Genomic DNA, 19036 nt, shown 5'->3' on the forward strand with positions numbered 1-19036 from the left:
ATCACAGCATGCCATTGGTGGTCACTGCTGGGAGGGTCCGGGGACGGAGACCCAGGGATGTGTATGTGTTTGTGGGGAGAGGGGACCAGAGGGATTGGGTCCCTGCTGGCCTGAATCTCCATACATCTATTATGGAGGTGAGCGTTCACCTGAGGTTTTCTGGTTGTTAAAGGACAGGTTCACTATTTTACAAGTGTGTCTTAAACCAGCAGTCAGGTATGAACAGTGAAAGAGGTTTTCCTCGCTGTAATCATTCCTCCTGTTCATACTGGATATTAAAAAATCCCCTTCAGATGTGCTTTCAATGTAAGTGATAGAGGCCAAAATCCACCGTGTGTCCACACAGTCATTTAGTGCAAAAATGCATTTAAAAGTTGATGTGAAGCTTATTATGTGTTGTCAAGGTTTGTCATCATATTGCACCTACAGTATAGCGTCCGACCAGTGTGACTGTTTGTTTCAATTACACTTGCTGCAAGGGTGGAAAACAAAAGAATAATGGAGTCCTTGCCTCAAACCAATTTCACTGTTTGGCAGATTTCTTCATCCCTGTGTTCATTAGATAACAACGTCCAAATGCATTAATAAACACTCATTCATTAGAGGATACACAACAACAATGTGACTGAACAAGCAGCTTTGACTGGTTGTTGGTATCATTGTTCCCAATCTACAAATTCCTTTTAAAGGATGGGTTCACAATGTTTCAAGTGTGTCTTAAAACAACACTCAGGTGTCCATATGAACACTGAAAGAGGTTTTGCTTGCTATAATTGTTCCTCCTGCTCATACCGGCCATTAAAACATCTTAAAAGAACTTTTAAATAAATTTTTTTGCACAGAAGAAGGCCTGTAGGTTTTAAGACAGTTTGGAAAAATAGTGAACCTATCTTTTAACAAGCTAACATTGTCAGGTGGGGGGTTAGGCTACTGTGAAACATTTGAAAATATGACCCACCTTCCACCTGACATGGCTGCAAACTAAGAGTCTAGCTCTGCGTGTTACAAGTTTGATGCGAGGATGTTTTTGTTCGTTCTGCTTTCCTGCAATGTGGGGGGACAGGTATGACTCACAGGACTGGACTCGGTTGATTTGAGCCTCTTCTGGCTTTAACCAACCCTCTCTCCTCTTCAAGACTTGATTTTATTGGTAAAATGATGGATGGCAATTGTGGAAATTGGATGAAAATTATACAGTTCATGACAAAAAATCAAACAATCCACCTTTCCAGAATTGTCTCTGTGTGGCACAAATAACATCTTCGTCCCCTCAATTTGTGGCTCTGACACTCCAATCACTTCCTGCACAGCTAATCTACCAAACTAAAAGACTTATCATAACATAATCCACCAGTAATCTGCAATAACTTTGGTCTAGTGTGATATGATTACTGAGAACCAATATCACAGAGATTAAGGGTCAGATGCTATATAACAACATTGCTGTGTTTGCTTCATGCAGTGAGGAGGAATGTGGTGGTCGGAGTGGAGGTAGTGGAGGAGGTTGCTGTTGAAGAAGACACTCTAGAAGTAATGTAAGTATTTTATGAATTATTAAAAAGTAGTCATACCACTGATGTAATATGTAATTTCTAATTTCTAATAATTTTACAGTTAATCACCTTTTTGACTGACATAGAGTGTGATTTACAGCGACAGGAATATACAACTATGTGGCTGAAAAGGATGTTTGCTGTCTTTTTCTCTTCTCAGAACAGAGGAAATATACACAGATGACCTGCTGGATTCTGACCTGCTGCAAGAAGACCAGCTGTACCCAACATGAGCCCCGAGTAACTTTCAGAGTGTCCTGTCTGACTGTATATACTATAAACAATGTATTATATATAGCCTATCTGTCCTAGCATTATGTGTATGTTGGTGTGGCCTTGACAAGCTGTTTATCTTTTTTTAATGAAAAACATTGTCAGCTGTGATTAATAAACTATAACAGAAAAAATGGTTAAACTTATATTTTTTATTTCAAAAAATGAAGTGTAATAATATATAATATAATACAATACAATACAATACAATATAATATAATATAATATAATATAATATAATATAATATAATATAATATAATCATTGCTTTATTTTATTATTTAACTGAATAGAACCAAAAGGTCCGCCCCCCCCCCCCCCCCCCCCCCTCCCCCCAAAAAAAAACACTAAAATATAGTTTGTGTATTTGACTTAAATACAGTAACTCAGTAGTGAAGTTAAATATCCTCAACACCCAACAGCGTAGTAGAATATCAGGCTACCAATGTGAGTTGTTTCTTGAAAATTCATCTGTACTCTGAAAAAATATTCACAATTATTTTTGTCCAGGTTCTAAACAACAGGTGAAGAAATAAGAAAAACTGGAATGGCCCAAATAAGTAGCTTTAGCAAAAGTTTGATAATAGACTGTATGCTTTCTATTTATATATAAAGAATAAGTGCCAAAAACACAACTGCAGACAACACTAATAGCCCAACATGGAGTTTCATATTACAGCAGAATATTAACCTAGATAATTCAACTTAACTATTTTTTTTAACTCAGGTGTGAGGAGCAGTGTATGTGTGTAAAAAAAAAAGCAAAAAATGGCGTACACCAAAAAACAATCCGATTTATAAAGCTGTGTGTACACTTATAAATCACAATCAACTCGACAATGTGCGCACGTGGACGAACCACATATCCCCCCACCCCCTTTCACTCCCACAATTAACCCTGATGAATATTGGTGAACACTGATGTCAAACCGTCCCGGATAATAAAACACTCGCTGACGGAGGAGAGAGAGAGACGTCCGTCGAGTTTTCTTTCCACCGCAATTAATCATCATCATCATCATCATCATCATCATCATCATCAAAACATCTTAACGGCTGGAGCGACAAGCGGTTTTTATAACGGTAGGTTAAAACTTTTTCAAACTGTACCGCTTCTTTTTAACTTTCAATTTCATCGTCCTTCTTCCTCTGTAGAGTTACCAATATTACGATAAGACATTAGCTAACACTTTGTTAACGTTAGTATGTAAACAACAGGTTGTTAAAGTTTGACTCGATTAATGATGAAACAGGAAAACTGCGTGTCTCAGGTATCGATCATGTTTTTGGGTCATAAATGTGTTTAAACAGTCACATGTGGGGACTCGCCTCTCTTTTGGGGACAAATAAAAAAAGTCCTCATAACGTAAATTATTCATTTTGGGATGAATACTTGTTTAAAATGAAGGTACAGTTTGGGTTAGATAAGTAGTGAAATTATTGATGTGTTAAGATGTAAACAGTGTTTAAAGGTTGTAGCTGCTCAAAGTGAAGATTAGACCTTTACTGATTTTACAGCAAAGACTCTTAATGTTGCTATCCAGTGAAAATCTTATGTCCAACTTTGGAGATTACTCTCATATTTTTTCCATTGTCACGTTGCACTTCGGGGCAACTCAAAATTCGTCATTAAAATGGTGTAATTTCAAACAGCTGGTGTGACAGTAATTCTCAGCAGAAAACTCACAAGCCCATATGTACATTGAAATAGTTATTGGTCTCTGTGATTGTTCCTCCTGTTCATACTTGCCCTGAAGTACTGCCAGACTGAAATGTAAGTGATGGGAGTCAAATACTCAGTCCCTGTTTTATGAAAAACTGCATTGTTAGATTCTACTTTGGGTAGAATGAAGGTTCAAAATCAAGTGTGTACCCTCCACATTTGCAGCTTTTCTTCAAAACACAAGACAAAATAGACCCAAAATAAGAGAAGAAAATGTATCCATTATACTTCAGACATGGACGGTCAGAACTGTATATTCGTATTGTGGTTGGTGCAGAGACGCTGTGGCGCCTCTCTCTGAAACTGAATATGTGACAATGCATGCATATTACAATTCCAACATGCATGTATTGTCACGTAATTACCACTAATCCGCACAAGACCACTTCTTCTCTCAGGCTCTGTTTGCACCTGTCAATAACATGCGTCTCTATATGCGCCCGGAGTGACCGCATTTGATCCGATCTCACTTCCCCGCTCTATATGCAAATAAACACAGACATCATTTCTGTTTTCAAAGACCAAATTCGTGCGGTATTCGTCCAAAGCTGTGTTCAACTTGTTTGATAACAGGATAAATATTCAGGATATAAATAAATAGTCCGCATCGGAAGACAGAGAGAGACGCAGCGATCTCCCCGCAGCTGCATCTCTCCATTCAGAGACACTTTGCGTATTTAAGCATAAGATACAGCAGCATAACTTCATTGATTATTTAAATCTCCGACACGCCGTCAGGATCTAATGTTAATTAATGTTCTGTGTTCATCTACACATCCAATAGGTCAGCTGTTACACACACAGTCAAGATTCATACTGTTTGGAGTAAAGCAGTCGTCCTCCTGATAAATCCTGAGCTCATTATGTTTAGCGGCACAGCGAAACTAAAAACTGTAGTTATCAACTTGACAGGACAGAGGAAACTATCCAGCTACGTTAAGCTTCTGAAATATTTGTTAAGTCAGACAAGCGAAAAGTTAATGGTTTAATTTCTTCTAACTGTCGATTTGAAGAGGGAAACCGGTTATGGGAACGAGAAAAACAGGAAGAAACGGGACGTGGATTACGTTTTTAATTCACATGAAAAACAAAATAATTTGTTTATCCTGTTATCAAACAAGTTGAACAGCTTTGGACGGAGGGTCCTGTGTATAGTCTGCCGGAAAATAGAGGCCGTCAGTTGAGTAGGTGATCCTTCAATGTGGCTCAGGACGCATTTGCGATGCGGCCCAGACCACCCCACCGTGGTCTGAGTGATCGGATCTCAAACCGTCTTCAATGCGTCTTAGGTGCGTTTACACCTGTAGGCCTATTTACAGCCGTCCACTTGTGATCGGATCACCCGAGACGGATGTTAATGCCAGGTGTAAACAAGGCCTCATTCTTAATTTCCTCTGTGGTTTAGTTGCACTGGAAGTCACTAGGGATGCACGATATTGGATTTTTTTCCCATATCCGATATGTCGATATTTCCAACTCACTGTGGCCATATATGCGCATATTTTTTTTCAGCTGGCTGAGGAGACCATTATGCATGCAAGCTTAGATTGTACTAAATATGATCAAGAAAGACAATATATGAAGACTGGAGTTCAGGAGCTCAGCATTAAAACTTTAATGAACCTGCCAAGAGATTCAGTATTTAAAATTAGAGGAAAAAAGGTTTTGTAGTAACAAGGTGAAAGGGTCTCTTCAGATAAATTTAATGTTTGAAAAGTTGAAAATATCAGTCAATCATACAATCGGAACACCGTGGGAGAGACAAGAGTTCATTCCCACACTCTGTTTTCAAATCTCATTTAGTTTCTCTTTCTGTCCGTCTGCGGCTGCTGAGATAGAAGGTCACACTGGTTGTGGTTAGAAAAACAGGGAGGTGAAAGAGTGAGAAACAGCATATTGAAAGTCACTGACTTCACCTTGCAGTGAGAAACTTATGACTGTCTTCAGTGTCTGCATATACACTACACTGGCTGAGGACTTTTTTATTCTTGATTCAATGAGGACACATTTGTTAGTATTCTTTGAAGTTTTTTGGATTCACAGAAGTTCAGAATTCACCTGACTGATGGACAGTCTTTCAGAGCTTTGCTTTTCCAACACATCATTATTTATTAAGGCCTGATCACCGAGTAGCGTGAAGGCCCCATTGCAATGCAAGGAATTATTGTTTTTTGTCCAAATTAATCACAATTTTTGAGGGGCTAAAGATGCTCAATGTTACGGACTAGTCAAGTCTAGGGGATTCAGTGCTGGGAACCAATACTAGTCCTAACCTGGAGGGTGTAGAAAGGGAGAAAACGTGGAAGGACACAGAGGTAGAGGGACTGGTTTCCAAAATCAGAGAGAGACAGCCAGGAGGTGGGTTACCTTACCCAGTTCCCAGGCCGGCTAGCAGTTATTAAGTCCCTCCGACACGGCCTCGCCAGCGATGGGCGTTGCTCTCGTGAGCAGCGAGCTCCGCTTGGTGTTTCAGTTCAGTTTTTGGTGGTTGGGGGATGGGTCCCCGAAGAACGGAGCAGATTTTACACAAGGGTCCGGGAGCAGGAAAGGTGCGAAGCTGTAATGTCTCAAAAAACGCTTCTAAAAGGACGTCTCTGGGTTTTAACATCACTGAGTTTTAACTAACTCAGTGATGTTCCTGATGATGGATTCATGAACATTGACATGAATCACTGCAAGAGAGGCCTTTAGTTTCCTAGACGTTACCCTGGGGTCCCTTGTGTCCTCTCAGATTATTACATGCCTGGTGTGATCTTTGTCGGTCGACCACTCCTGGGGAGGGTAACATCTAGGGTTTTCACGATTCTCCAAATCCACAATTTGATTTGATTTTAAGGTCACAATTTTGATTCAATTTTTTTTAATTAAACATTTTTTCCAGCACTGATGGCTATACTATTGTTAGACTATCAAGTCTTTATTTGTTCAAGATCAACAGATCATTGGTTTTATGCCTTGACAACTGTCATTTACGTTTTCAAATTCTTCTTTAAAAAGATAGCCTACATGGTATCAAGTGTGATAAAACCGCCATTTTTGGGGGGAATGTATCGCACTAAGGCCATATGGTCAAATTTAAATAATTTAATTAAAATGTAATAACAATAACTTATTTTACCAATCAATTGAGAACAAACTGTTAAACACGGAAATTAAAAGAAGAGAGATGGCAGACAAGTACTTTACAACAACATTTTGAGTTTCCTCCAAGGATTAACCCTGGTGGCTTTTTACAGGTGCACTTTTTAGACAGTCCCGCCTCACAGAGTACAATATATGATTGTACTACTTGTATGCCTCACTTAAAAACTACAATTCCCAAGAGGTGGAGTGTCTACCACCAGGATGTGAACAGGTGCATTGCATGCTACCATTGATTAGAATGGGATTATTTATCCTTACCTGCCTGTTCATTACTGAATCTTGTCTGTTCTGATGAAGGTCTGATAGACAGAAAGCTCAAAATAAAGTGTGCGGAAATCTCTTTTATCAAGTTTGGACTCATTGATGCTTCCAGCGCCTTACAAAGATTTAGCTGGGTGGAGCAGTGGTCATCCTGCATGATCCTGTTTCTACAGATAAAATAATTCACTTGATGTTACTAAAGAAATGTATACACACACAAGTAGTTTGTAAAAACAGGCATACAGTATGTGATCTATTGGACAAATATTATTCATTCAATTATTAGCTTGTGCAATATGGGTGATGTAATCTTACTACATCTACATTTCTAAAACATACACATCAGTTAATCTGTACTCAATAAAATAAAGAGTTTGTGTATTTACCCAATAAACATTTTCTTTGAACTTAGCAGGTAGAAACAATGACGTCTGTTATATAGCTACACCAACATCACCATCATGAGATACAATGAGAAACTATTTTAGTGTTTCTTTTCTAGTGGATGAAATGTACTGTATGCCTCATTAATGTTTTGATTATTCCAGGTAGCAACAGTGGCAGCTGTTAAAGAGATGCTTTTGGAAACCCTGAATGATTTGAGTTATCAGCAGTTAAAGGACGTCCTGCAGTTGACCGTCTCCCAGAAGGACCTCCAAGACATCTCACTGAGATTGATTGACACAGAAAACAGTGCAGACATATTGAATCTGATGTTCGAGAAAATGAACAGATCAGATCTGGTTCAGAGGTTATCAGACACCAGCTCTTATAAAGGTAAGATAAAGAAGACAAAAACTGTCACGTTACACTATCATGTGTCTAATGAATACATCTAATAATTTATTTTAAAAATGCAACAAATCATTAATTAAATCAACATCTGACATGTAACACCTTTAGAGATCTAGGCTATCTTCTACTTTGAGTGGAAGTTAGTTAGCCTAGCTTGCTAGCTTACACTTTCTGAGTGGAAAACAAACTTAACAGCACGATGGATCCTCCCAAATGTTAAATATTGTTAAGTGACAGACGTCTTAAGTTGCTAATGTTACATAACCAAGGCTGTGTGGCAGGCCCGGACTGGCGATCGATTCTGTAAGATTTCAAAGCTTTTAATGATATGATATTCAACCTCTCTTCTTTCTCTATGATTATGGTTTATGATGTCAGAAGCAGCAGAGGAGAATTTAGTGTTATTGCAACTAAATCGGACTAAAACTGATTACAGTCTGATGTTTAATCAGTCTTGAGTCATTTTCTATTTTCTTTCTCCTCAGAGAAGCAGAGGTCTTCACTGCTCCAGAAAGTGAGTAACGTCACATAAACACATTTTACACAACACAGCTTTCAACGCATAGCTGCTGGTTGAAAATGATCCTCATCTCGACCAGATAATGATACAAACCAGTGGTATCATTTCATCTGATGGTGCTCACCAAACTGAAGCAGGTTTCTGATTGAGATTTCAAGCTTAAATTTTATACTATATACTATAGTATATTATATTATAGACTTTTTTTATTCGAGTTTGATGGTTAATAGGTGGAAAGAGTTTTTAAACCAGAAATTTCACAGCTGCTGTTGCAGCAATAAGAACATGTGATCAGGTGGCTCGTTCCTACTTTTGGCAGCACAGTATCAGAAAGAGTTGGAGACATGCAATGAATCACAATTACTAATAACAATTTATATAAATAGATGAAATGAATCACACTTTGTCTTATTTTGTGTAATATATTAATATTACTTGTTATAATACTCACATGATTTAAATGTTTACATTGATGCAGAGACATCAGTGTTTTATATTACATAAATGCCCTCTGATCATTTTGAATCCATCAGGACGTTACAGTGACACCAGTAGAGGAGAAGCTTTTGGAAACACTGGAAGAATTAAGTCTCACTGAGAAATTCAAGGGGCTCCTGCAGGACCCTCCACTGAGAGGCTCCCAAAGACTCGGAAAAAGTAGAAAGACGGATCTGGTGCAGAGTTTGTCAGACACCAGCTCAGGATCCAAAGGTAAGTTATGTGAAAAAAAGAAATAAATTACAATATCAAACATTTAGTATGCAGAGCGGGGTCTTATTCTACTTTAATGTTACTCTTTTTTATTTCATCATTCAAAATACATTGTGGACAGTCAGGCAGCCATTTGAAAATGTGTTTGTTTTGATTGTTATAGATGCCATTAACACAAGCAAAGATACTTACTGTATGCTGTATAGTCACTGTAGTCAATGACTGTAGATCAGTCACTGGTTTTAAATTCTCCACAGCAACAACAAGCCAAAAGTAAACTCAGAATAACTAGACTCCTACATATAGCATAGTTTCCAAAACGACATCTGCTGTTTGAAGAAGCGAGATCTTTTTAAAGGGTTTCTTCTCTCAAGTTAGCAAAAAACAAAAAAACACAAGCAGCTTCCTAAAAGTCTACTGGTTAAGGTTCATACCACATAAGTGTAATTGACTGGTTTGATTGCAGTCTGTTGCATGTCATAACTCACTCTGTCTGCTCATATTCTGTCTGCTTCTTGTCTGTTCAATCGAGGTGAAAATACAAAAAAAACAAACAAAAACAAAACAATTATATTATTAATAATACAAAACTAAAAATAACACTATATAGAATGACAGCAACATCAACTCCCATTACTTTACATATTTGATGTTGGTCACTATTCAGTTGTTTATTGTAATGTCTGTATATACAAAACAAATAAAGTTATATGATTTTTCCTGTATTTTTATTGTATAATCTTTCCCTCTCATGAGGAATTGTCATTTCATTAGCTACATGTAGCTAGCTTGTACATTGTACATAACAGAAGTCCTATGAAGCGCTGCCACTTTTCCTCAACTTAGACTTTACTCGGCAGTAAGTCCTGCATAACATATTGATCTCATATAGGAGCAGCGCTACGTAGCACATAATGCTAAAGCAGCAAAATATCTGGAAAGTTACTATATGATTCCATTTATAAATATAACATAATTTAAAACGTTGTCTGATGTGTTTTAACAAGGGCCTTCAGGAAGCTCGGAGTTTGAGGCTTGTGGAAGCATTACGGTAATCCCTTCATTCATTCATCTGCTCACTTGTTTATTTGTTCATCTGTATGATGTTGTAAAATTAGTGATTAAACAGGAAGAAATCCACTTATTTACAAATGTGACTGTCCTCTGATGCAGGACTCCAGTGACTGGACTACAGTTGAACCTGAAGTGATCAGAACAGATGCAGATGAGGCTCCAACTTACAGGTAAAAATAACATCTTCAATATTGTGTCACAACAAACTGGAACCATTGAAAAAAGCTTAGTCTTGATATTTTTCAGGATCTTTTTCATGCCGTATTACAGTAATTGTGGTAATGCTACATTTAACTGGCAATAAAATGAAGGCAGCTACTGGTTAAGTTTACATTTATTCCATTGAGTCCCTACAGTGTTTTTAACTGACGGTTGTTTAATCTTGTCTCATTCTATCATTTTAATTTTTTTAGTTTTTCTTGTTTTATCATAAATGTTATGATTCTCAGCTTTTATGTCAAGCACTTTGTGTTGCATTTTATGCATGAATTGTACTACATAAACACACTTTCTTATTATTATGAAGTATTTTGTGCATATACAAGGACTCATTTCTCTTTTTCAGCCTACAGTCTGAAGCAGGAAAGTTTGAATGCAGTGTGTCAGACCTGCGATGGGTCTGTGAAGAAAAGGTCAGCTTTAAGTACCAGTTCTGCTCTTGGGAAGAACACGTGGAGAGAATGAAAAGCTTACAATACATGCCTGCAGGTCCCCTACTGAACATCAAAGTCACTGCTGGGAAGTTAAATGAAGTGCACCTGCCACACTGGATCTGCACAGGTAAGTAGACATGAAGAAATAATGAAAGATGTATTTAAATGTATTCTGATACGATCCCTTTCTCCTCACTAAATTTGTGTGCTTGTATTTTGTGCAGATGACTCCACAATATTAGACAAGTTTGCTGTCCTACACATAGATGGCTGTGGAGATGTTGTTGAAGACGTGTCTGAGGTCACATCATCCCATGTCAAGTTATCTGAACCAAGTTTCTCTCTCAGAGGGGTTCTGATGTATCTTGGCTTTGAAGTGAAAATGAAGTGCAGCATGTTAATATACTATAAACCAAACACAACACCCCTCAATCTACATGTGTATGTGACCCCACATGCTCGTACGCTAAAAAAGGTTATTTAATATCTTACTGTCACAAATTTATAATATAATCAGACTTACAAAGTCTGCAACTGAGTATTACAGCCAGTGGTGAAAAAAAGTGAAATTGTGAGACTAAAGTTGTGAAGTGGGAGGGGTCTCTGGTCACAGAAGGTTTTTTCCCCCTTTCAGTATAAAGATAAACCACTTAAAACATGAGACAGTGTAGTGGACACGTTTCCTGATGGACCAAGTTATTCTCCTCAGATTTCTGTCAGCAGCTGAAGTTAATATTTGTTTGGAGGCTTATAGATCTCACTGATGAACAGAAACTTTTCAAATTAACATACGTTGAGATTTGATCTCTGCTCTCTGTGGCACAGCTGTCTGGACAAAACCAAGCGCTCAATGTGCTTCAGCAGCTGCTTCACAAGGTTACACAACTCAGAAATTATTCCATTGGTTCATTGTATTTTGACTGCTGGTGTGATACACTAAGTATTTCCTCACTGATGAAATATACTCATTCTCATATACTCATTGCTCTCACCTGTTTACTCATTAAATCACAATTCTACAGCAGAGTATTATATATTCAATAAAATATGCTTTTCAAATTTGCAGCTTTATTTTCATAACATGAACTTTTCCTCAATATCATGACTAATCTCACAATTCATTTTTTCCCAACAGTGGCTCTAATACTATATTGTAAAAACCATTTTACTTGTTCATGTACTTTAAAACACAGGTGACAATGTTTGCTATTGTATCCTTTAAGCAGTTTTGTTGTGTACTGTTTTTGTTTCCAGATGGTGCACAAGAAGGAATCCTCAAACGGATACAAAGTGATCGATAAGCCACGTCCAAACAAATTCCTGAAAATGCGCCATGACTTCACCCTCGAAGCAGACTTCACAGCAGACACAAGATCATCAGACATCATAGCAGAAATTATTCCAGAGGTACAGTTTGTACTGTCTGTCATTTATCATTTATGTAGTGAATTGCTGGTATAATTTGTACTGTCTGTCAGTTTTTACATTTCAGTCAGCCAACTCACATGGAGTAGATTATTAGTTAAATGTACAGCTTTAATGTTTAGCGTCTAGGCTCTGATGTTGTGACTCCTCACAAGGAAACATTGATCTCACACAGCAGGAAGTTGGGAGCGACGGTACAAACTTCCCTCCCAGGGGAAGATAGACTCAGAGCCTCCAGGTGGATGCTGGGGTGGAGGTCTTTGAAATGCTGTAGGCCTACAAACAGCAGCAATCAAACATAGCTTGTATGAGCGGTGTGGCAGCAGGAATGCAGCAAAAGTGTGAGCAGAGTACTGACGACTTAAGTACATCAACCAGATTATAAGGGTGCGTGTGATATATGTCACGCTATGGCTTGTGAGTGGAGCACCAACTTGAGTTGGGCTTCCTGAACTAGCTTGCAGGCGTTGCTTCACTTATTTAGTGAATTGTGGTTCAGACATATTGTATGACAGAGAAAATAGGATCAAGGCCATTGCAAGGTGTGCAAATGATGTGGTCACACATGGCCTTGCACATTTTAACTATTTTTTATTTCAATTAGATAGATTTATTGTATTTGTGTTAATATTTGATTTTTTTAGATGTAACTGATGAACCATTTTGCTGCAGGGATTTAAACACTTACGTAGTTCTTTTTTGACCAAGTTAGAAAATATTGTAGGTGTCAGAAATTTAAATCATCTTAAACTCAGATTTGCAACCAGGAAGCTGACATGGACAGTTTTTCCAACTTGGCTGCAGTTAAAAGCTGAACAATATGATGTAAATACGACATAAGACACAAGGAAATAATGGAAGTGAGGAACATGGATACAATGAAGGGAATTGACATTTAGACTCCTTTAATTGACAAATGTATTGACTTTTTGGTCACACATAAGCTACTTCAAGAAGGTTACCAATACTGCTTGGTGAATGTAGAGTCAGCTTTGCTTGCTGTGTTCAGAGTTTAGGAGAGATCAGCAGCCAGACAGAAATGTGAATGAACTGAGCATGTGCAAAACACTGTTCCTAATGACCAGACACTAATCAATTAGTTTTGTTTTTGTTGTGAGGGATTTAACTTGACTGTTTACTTTTGTCAGAAACTAACTCCTCCTCTCCTTTTATGTCATATTTTTTACACAGAAATTAACCCTCAGATATGACAGCAAAGGCCCAAATTTCTTTGAAGTGTTCGTTAAAAATCCAGACAGCGACTTCTACCTTAAACTCTTCTACAGTTCTAAAAAGGAACCAGCAGGAAACGGACAAGAGTCAGAGTCTAAACAAGTGGGTGAACAAGTGTGTAAACCAGTGGGTAAACAAGTGTGGACCTGTAAAATTGGAAAAGGTCAGTGGTTATTAAACAATATTACCAACACTATATAAAAAAGATGCATTCTGTCACCTCTGTTAACTGAACTATTCTATAAAATTAATGTCAATAATTAACAAGAGCTGAATCACCAACACCAATACACACTGAAAATGGATTTGTTGCTCTGTGGGTGTAATATTCTGGTTGTAGCTGTCTGATTTATGTGTTCACCTGCCATTTCATCAATATTTGTTTTGTTCTCTATTTCATTTCAGTTGACTTTCTAAATTCAGAAGGTAAGACACTGCATATATGTGCTGTCCATGATTTCAGATTTCAGTCATGTGTCATAAATATTTCACACATTAGCTGCAGATATTTCAACTAGAACAGAACCAGTTGGAATTTCATCAATTTTTTAAAATGTTTGTAGTTTTGAAACCAAATCATAAGATCATCATGATATTATTGGAGCTCTGAAGTTGTTGTGTCAACTAGACCTTGCTGTGGTGCTAAAGAGAGAGGGAGGTACATTGCAAAACATAAAAAGGCACTTCAATTTAAAAACATGCATGATTGCAAACATTGCATTTTGCTTCTTTAAATGTAAAGTTGACTGAAATACTGATAAATACAGATAAGGTAATTTTCTGTTTTTTTTTTTATTGTCAACAAATCTCATGTGCAGAGCCATAATAACAATGAATCAATCCTACTCACAAGTATTGTGTCTGTATCAAGCAGCAACCTCTGGGGCTGAAAAATGAAAGCAATGTGGAAGTGCCAAAAACTGCAGTTCCTTGAATGGCCACTTGAGGCTGCAAAAGCGAGTCATTCCCCATAGACCGCCATGTTAAAATGCCCAACTTTACAGCTGAAATAAACATGTTTACAGCCTGGTACAAAAAACAGTTTTGGTCTCTGTAGCTAATTTCTCCTTTCATGACAACTGTACGGGGGGTGAATTTTTTTATAACTCACTCGTTTAAATTTTATTAAGCCGTAAAGTTATGCATAATGAAGGACATGGCTGCTTTGAGTGACAGGTCTGCTAGCCGCTAGGTGGCTTGTTTCAGCCATTCGGCCCGCCTCTTTGCCCATTTTTGATTGGCTGGGAGTTAGGCAGCGTCACGTCCTGCCAAGATGGCGACGGCTGGAGCGGCTCACTTTGAGCTTCAAAACCGCTCTTCAGAAACCAACAGGTGGCGTCACGGTAACTACGTCATTTTTATACAGTCTATGGTCTGTATTCAAAGTGAGATATGTGATTCCTCTGTGGAGGAAGAGCAAATCGAGGACAAATTAAGAGAAACAAATTTGAGAGACAGATCCTGATTTTATATTAGCCAACTTTTTTTTCTCAAGTGTTCTGATCATTAAAAAAGCAGTTTGTTTTCTGTGTCAATGACATTAAAGAAGAACAATACAGTTGTTAAACAATTACGATTTTCCCTTAATGTGTTACAGATGTGGGATCCTCAAGTGGAGCAACTGGTGGAGTGGCCTCGGCTGAAGGCAGTTTCAAAGGTATTAACTCTGCCATTTTCTCATGAAATGACTTTTAATACTTTCAAGAAAAAAACAAATGTAACAGAACAGGCCTAATTTGATCAAGGGTTAGAAATGTTACCAAAAATCTGACATGATAAACACTCAGAGGAACACTTAGAAGAATACACTATGGATGAATTATCTCCACTGGTCCCGAAAGTGAGTAATGTCACATCAGTCTTCAAATCTTCATTCAATAAGATGCAGGTTGAAAATCATCCAATAGTTTAAATCATGATTAGAACTGATGCTGCATTCAGAGGAGCTATTCAACTATTCAACTATTATCAATAAAATTATGTTCAAATCATCTCCCTTTGTTTATTTGTTTTTAATTCACCAGTCAGCTACAAGCCCAACAATTAAAGAGACAAGACTTTAAGAAACCTCATCCCAGCAGGACTCCCATGCATCTAATGGAACAAACTGGAGAACACAGACATATTAGATGTGGTGGATCTGATGGAGCAGATCTACAGCCAACAGGCTGTGGAGGTGACCAAGATGCTTTTCAAGGAAATAGACAGGAATGATCTGGTGAAGCTGTTGTGAGACACCAGCTCAAAAAAAGAAACTAAAACACAGAAGTGGCAAAAACAATCCAATTAATTATATTATTAAAGAACATTTAGACCTGATCAAACAAACAATTTAAGGAGTCATATTTTACAAATCTTCCATATTTTATTTTATTTCCCAGTGATCCACTCAGAACAATTATTAAAAAAAAATCATGCTAGCTTCTTGCATCCTCGCCACTTTCACCAGATTCATGTTGGATAACTTTGAAATTCAGCCAAAAAAATCAATGTTTTTTTAGGTATTTGAGGTCGACGTCTGTTCATTTTTTAGGTGGAACACATTAATAAAATACTCTTCTTGGCTTTTTACTCGCAAAGCTTTTATTACACTTATAGTAACATAGCGAGTATAGTTGTCGTCAACTCAAAACTTTTACACCAAAAAGTAGAATTCATGGCAGAGCTGTTGTATTGGTTTGCATTAGATTGTACAGGTGTACCTAATAAAGTGGCAAGCGAGTGTATAAGCTTTTTATGTACATGTTTGTTCTTTTCTTTAGTATGTTTTGTTCCTTTTGATCTTATTTTATCTTATTATTTTTAAATGTCTTTTTTATAATGCTTTGTTGTTTTACTGGATATCTTGTCTTAATACGGTTTAGCTGAACAAATCGTTGAAGTTAGTTCAGGAAAGTCGACTGGAGAAAAACAGTTCAAATATATGTCAGGATTTACAGCTGTTTCTAAGGTGCCTGTGTTTGGGGAGAGAACGGTGCCTGTTGAGGGCAGGAGTTGGTTAATTTTGTCTCTAATAGTTAGAATTGTATCATTAAAGAAGCTCATAAAGTCATTACTACTGAGAGCTATAGGAATACATGGATCAGTAGAGTTATGACTCTTTGTCAGCCTGGCCAAAGTGCTGAAAAGGAACCTAGGGCTGTTTTTATTCTCCTCTATTAATGCTGAGTAATAGGCAGCTCTGGCATTACAGAGGGCCTTCCTATATGTTTTAAGACTATCTTGCCAGACTAAGCGAGATTCTTCCACTTTGGTGGAACGCCAAATCCTTTCCAATTTTCGCGATGTTTGCTTTAATTTGCGGGTTTGGGAGTTATACCATGGAGCTAACCTCTTATGTTTTATTATCTTCTTTTTTAAGGGGGCGATGGAGTTGAGTGTTATTCGTAATGAGCCTGCAGCACTATCAACAAGATTATCAGTTTGGGAGGAACTAAACTTAACATAAGAGTCCTCTGTAGTATTGAGACATGGCAGTGAATTCAGTACTGATGGAATTGCTTCCTTAAATTTATCTACAACACTATCAGAGAGACATCTAGCGAGGACATTTTGTCTAATGGTGTGTAATCCAGTAATAGGAATTCAAAAGTTATTAATGATCTGATAGAATAGGATTTTGTGGAAAAATTATTAAATGTTCAATTTCAATCCCATAAATCAGAACAAGGTCTAGGGTGTGGTTAAGACAGTGAGTGGGATTATTTACACACTGAGAGAAGCCAATTGAGTCTAATAATGAGATAAATGCAGTGCTGAGACTGTCATTATCAACGTCCACATGAATATTAAAATCAGCTACTATAATTACTTTATCTGTACTAAGGACTAAATACGACAAAAACTCTGAGAATTCAGATAGGAATTCAGAGTGCAGGCCAGGGGGACGGTACACTATAACAAATAGAACTGGCTGTAAAGTTTTCCAGGTTGGCTGAGAGAGACTAAGAACAAGGCTTTCGAATGAGTTATAATGAAATTTAGGTCTAGGGTTGATGATTAGGCTTGAGTTGAAAATGGCTGCAACTCCTCCACCTCGGCCAGTGTCTCAAGGAATATGAGTATTAATATGACTGGGGGGAGTGGATTCATTTAGACTGACATATTCTTTATGACACAGCCAGGTTTCAGTGAGACAAAATAAATCAATATGATGATCTGAAATTAAATCGTTTACTAAAACAGCTTTAGATGAAAGAGATCTAATGTTCAAGAGTCCACATTTAATTATCTTATTTTGTTGTACTATTGCAGTAGTGATTTTAATTTTTACTAGATTTTTATGAATGACTCTTCTTTTGTTTACTTTGGATTTAATTGATTTAAGTGGTCGGGGGACAGACACGGTCTCTATGTGGTTTCGGGGACAGACACAGTCTCTATGTGGTTTTGGGTGGGTAACTGCTCTAATGGAAGCACAGAGAAGCGTGTAGGACTGCAGCTCTGCTTCCTGGTCTCAACTCTGGGTTGTCATGGTTTTGGTCTACTAATAAACTCAGCCATATTTCTAGATATGAGAGCAGCTCCATCCAAAGTGGGATGTATGCCATCTCTCCTTGTCAGACCAGATCCTCCCCAGAAAGTCTGCCAATTATCTATGAAGCCCACATCGTTTGTTGGACACCACCTCGACAGCCAGCGGTTGAATTGTGACATGCAGCTAAACATGTCATCACTGGTCAGATTAGGCAGCGGGCCAGAGAAAATTATGGAGTCCGACATTGTTTTTGCAAATGTACACACCGACTCAACATTAACTTTGGTGACCTCCCATTGGCGTAACCGGGAGTTGTTGCCGCCAACATGGATGACAATAGTACCATATTTATGTTTATTCTTAGCAAGCAGTTTTAAATTTGACTCAATGTCACCCGCTCTGGCCCCAGGAATACATTTAACTATGGCTGCTGGTGTCGCTAACTTCACGTTTCTGACTATGGAGCTGCCAATAATCACATCATTCATCAATCATTTCTACACTGACAAGATGAATATTTTACATCAGTGCATGTTCAGCATTTTTCTTGCAGTTACAAACCTCACATTTATCTACTTTCTTGTTTAAATGCTGTCCTAGACGTAGGAAATGAACAATGAAAAGTTTCATTTTATATGATCAGCTGTTTGGAGGTAAAGGGAAAAATGAACTCCACCTCTGTAGTCCACACATCCAACTAAAACAAGATAAAGTCGCTGAACACTTTTTGTGATTTGTGAAACTGTTTTGGTGAACAGCATCGTACACAAAGTCAGATTCAGGAGCAGTAGGACTCATGATACGTCTAAATCCAAAGCAATCCACAAATTGTTAAGAACACTGCTTAAAGTCCTGAAGTTTTTGTATATTGGCAGAAACTAAAAAATCTGACTAAAATTACTCAAATACTGTTGCTGGATTAGTGAGTTTTAAGTTACACCAGAATAAATACATGAGAATGAACTCATATCAAGACAATTTATTTAAAAATATATGCTTAAATAAAAATACACATTGTACAAAATGCACAGTCAATGTTTATTTGTGTGGAATAAAAAAGATGAAATAAAAGGTGGATATAAGACCTTTTGGTATAAATTGTTGCACAGTCTTCTCTGTTCAGTATGTGCAGATTTCTGCAGGTTAAAAGTGAACTGCAAAGTTAAAACCTGAACTGACATTTACATTTGAATTT

The 19036-nt window shown here is 37.6% G+C and overlaps 1 protein-coding gene across 3 annotated transcripts in view; it reads left to right on the top strand.

Annotated features, from left to right (window-relative positions):
* The first annotated feature begins 2248 nt into the window (after positions 1 to 2248).
* Positions 2249 to 19036, top strand: part of LOC122987023 (NACHT, LRR and PYD domains-containing protein 1 homolog) — an 87405-nt gene continuing 70617 nt past the window's right edge. The window contains exons 1-13 of one of the 3 annotated variants that reach the window (XM_044358615.1): positions 2249 to 2908; positions 7502 to 7730; positions 8234 to 8262; positions 8802 to 8979; positions 9987 to 10030; positions 10153 to 10223; positions 10619 to 10833; positions 10931 to 11181; positions 11961 to 12113; positions 13323 to 13527; positions 13770 to 13790; positions 14962 to 15021; positions 15389 to 15575. In XM_044358615.1, the coding sequence (XP_044214550.1) occupies positions 7529 to 7730; positions 8234 to 8262; positions 8802 to 8979; positions 9987 to 10030; positions 10153 to 10223; positions 10619 to 10833; positions 10931 to 11181; positions 11961 to 12113; positions 13323 to 13527; positions 13770 to 13790; positions 14962 to 15021; positions 15389 to 15411 (1452 nt within the window). In that variant the 5' untranslated portion in view covers positions 2249 to 2908; positions 7502 to 7528 and the 3' untranslated portion in view covers positions 15412 to 15575. Of the gene's footprint in view, positions 2909 to 6209; positions 7731 to 8233; positions 8263 to 8801; positions 8980 to 9986; positions 10031 to 10152; positions 10224 to 10618; positions 10834 to 10930; positions 11182 to 11960; positions 12114 to 13322; positions 13528 to 13769; positions 13791 to 14961; positions 15022 to 15388; positions 15576 to 19036 lie in introns of those variants that run through there. The other 2 variants (XM_044358614.1, XM_044358617.1) reach the window with 2 other exon arrangements.

This window comes from Thunnus albacares, chromosome 8 (assembly GCF_914725855.1).
Source record: "Thunnus albacares chromosome 8, fThuAlb1.1, whole genome shotgun sequence".
NCBI lineage: Eukaryota > Metazoa > Chordata > Actinopteri > Scombriformes > Scombridae > Thunnus > Thunnus albacares.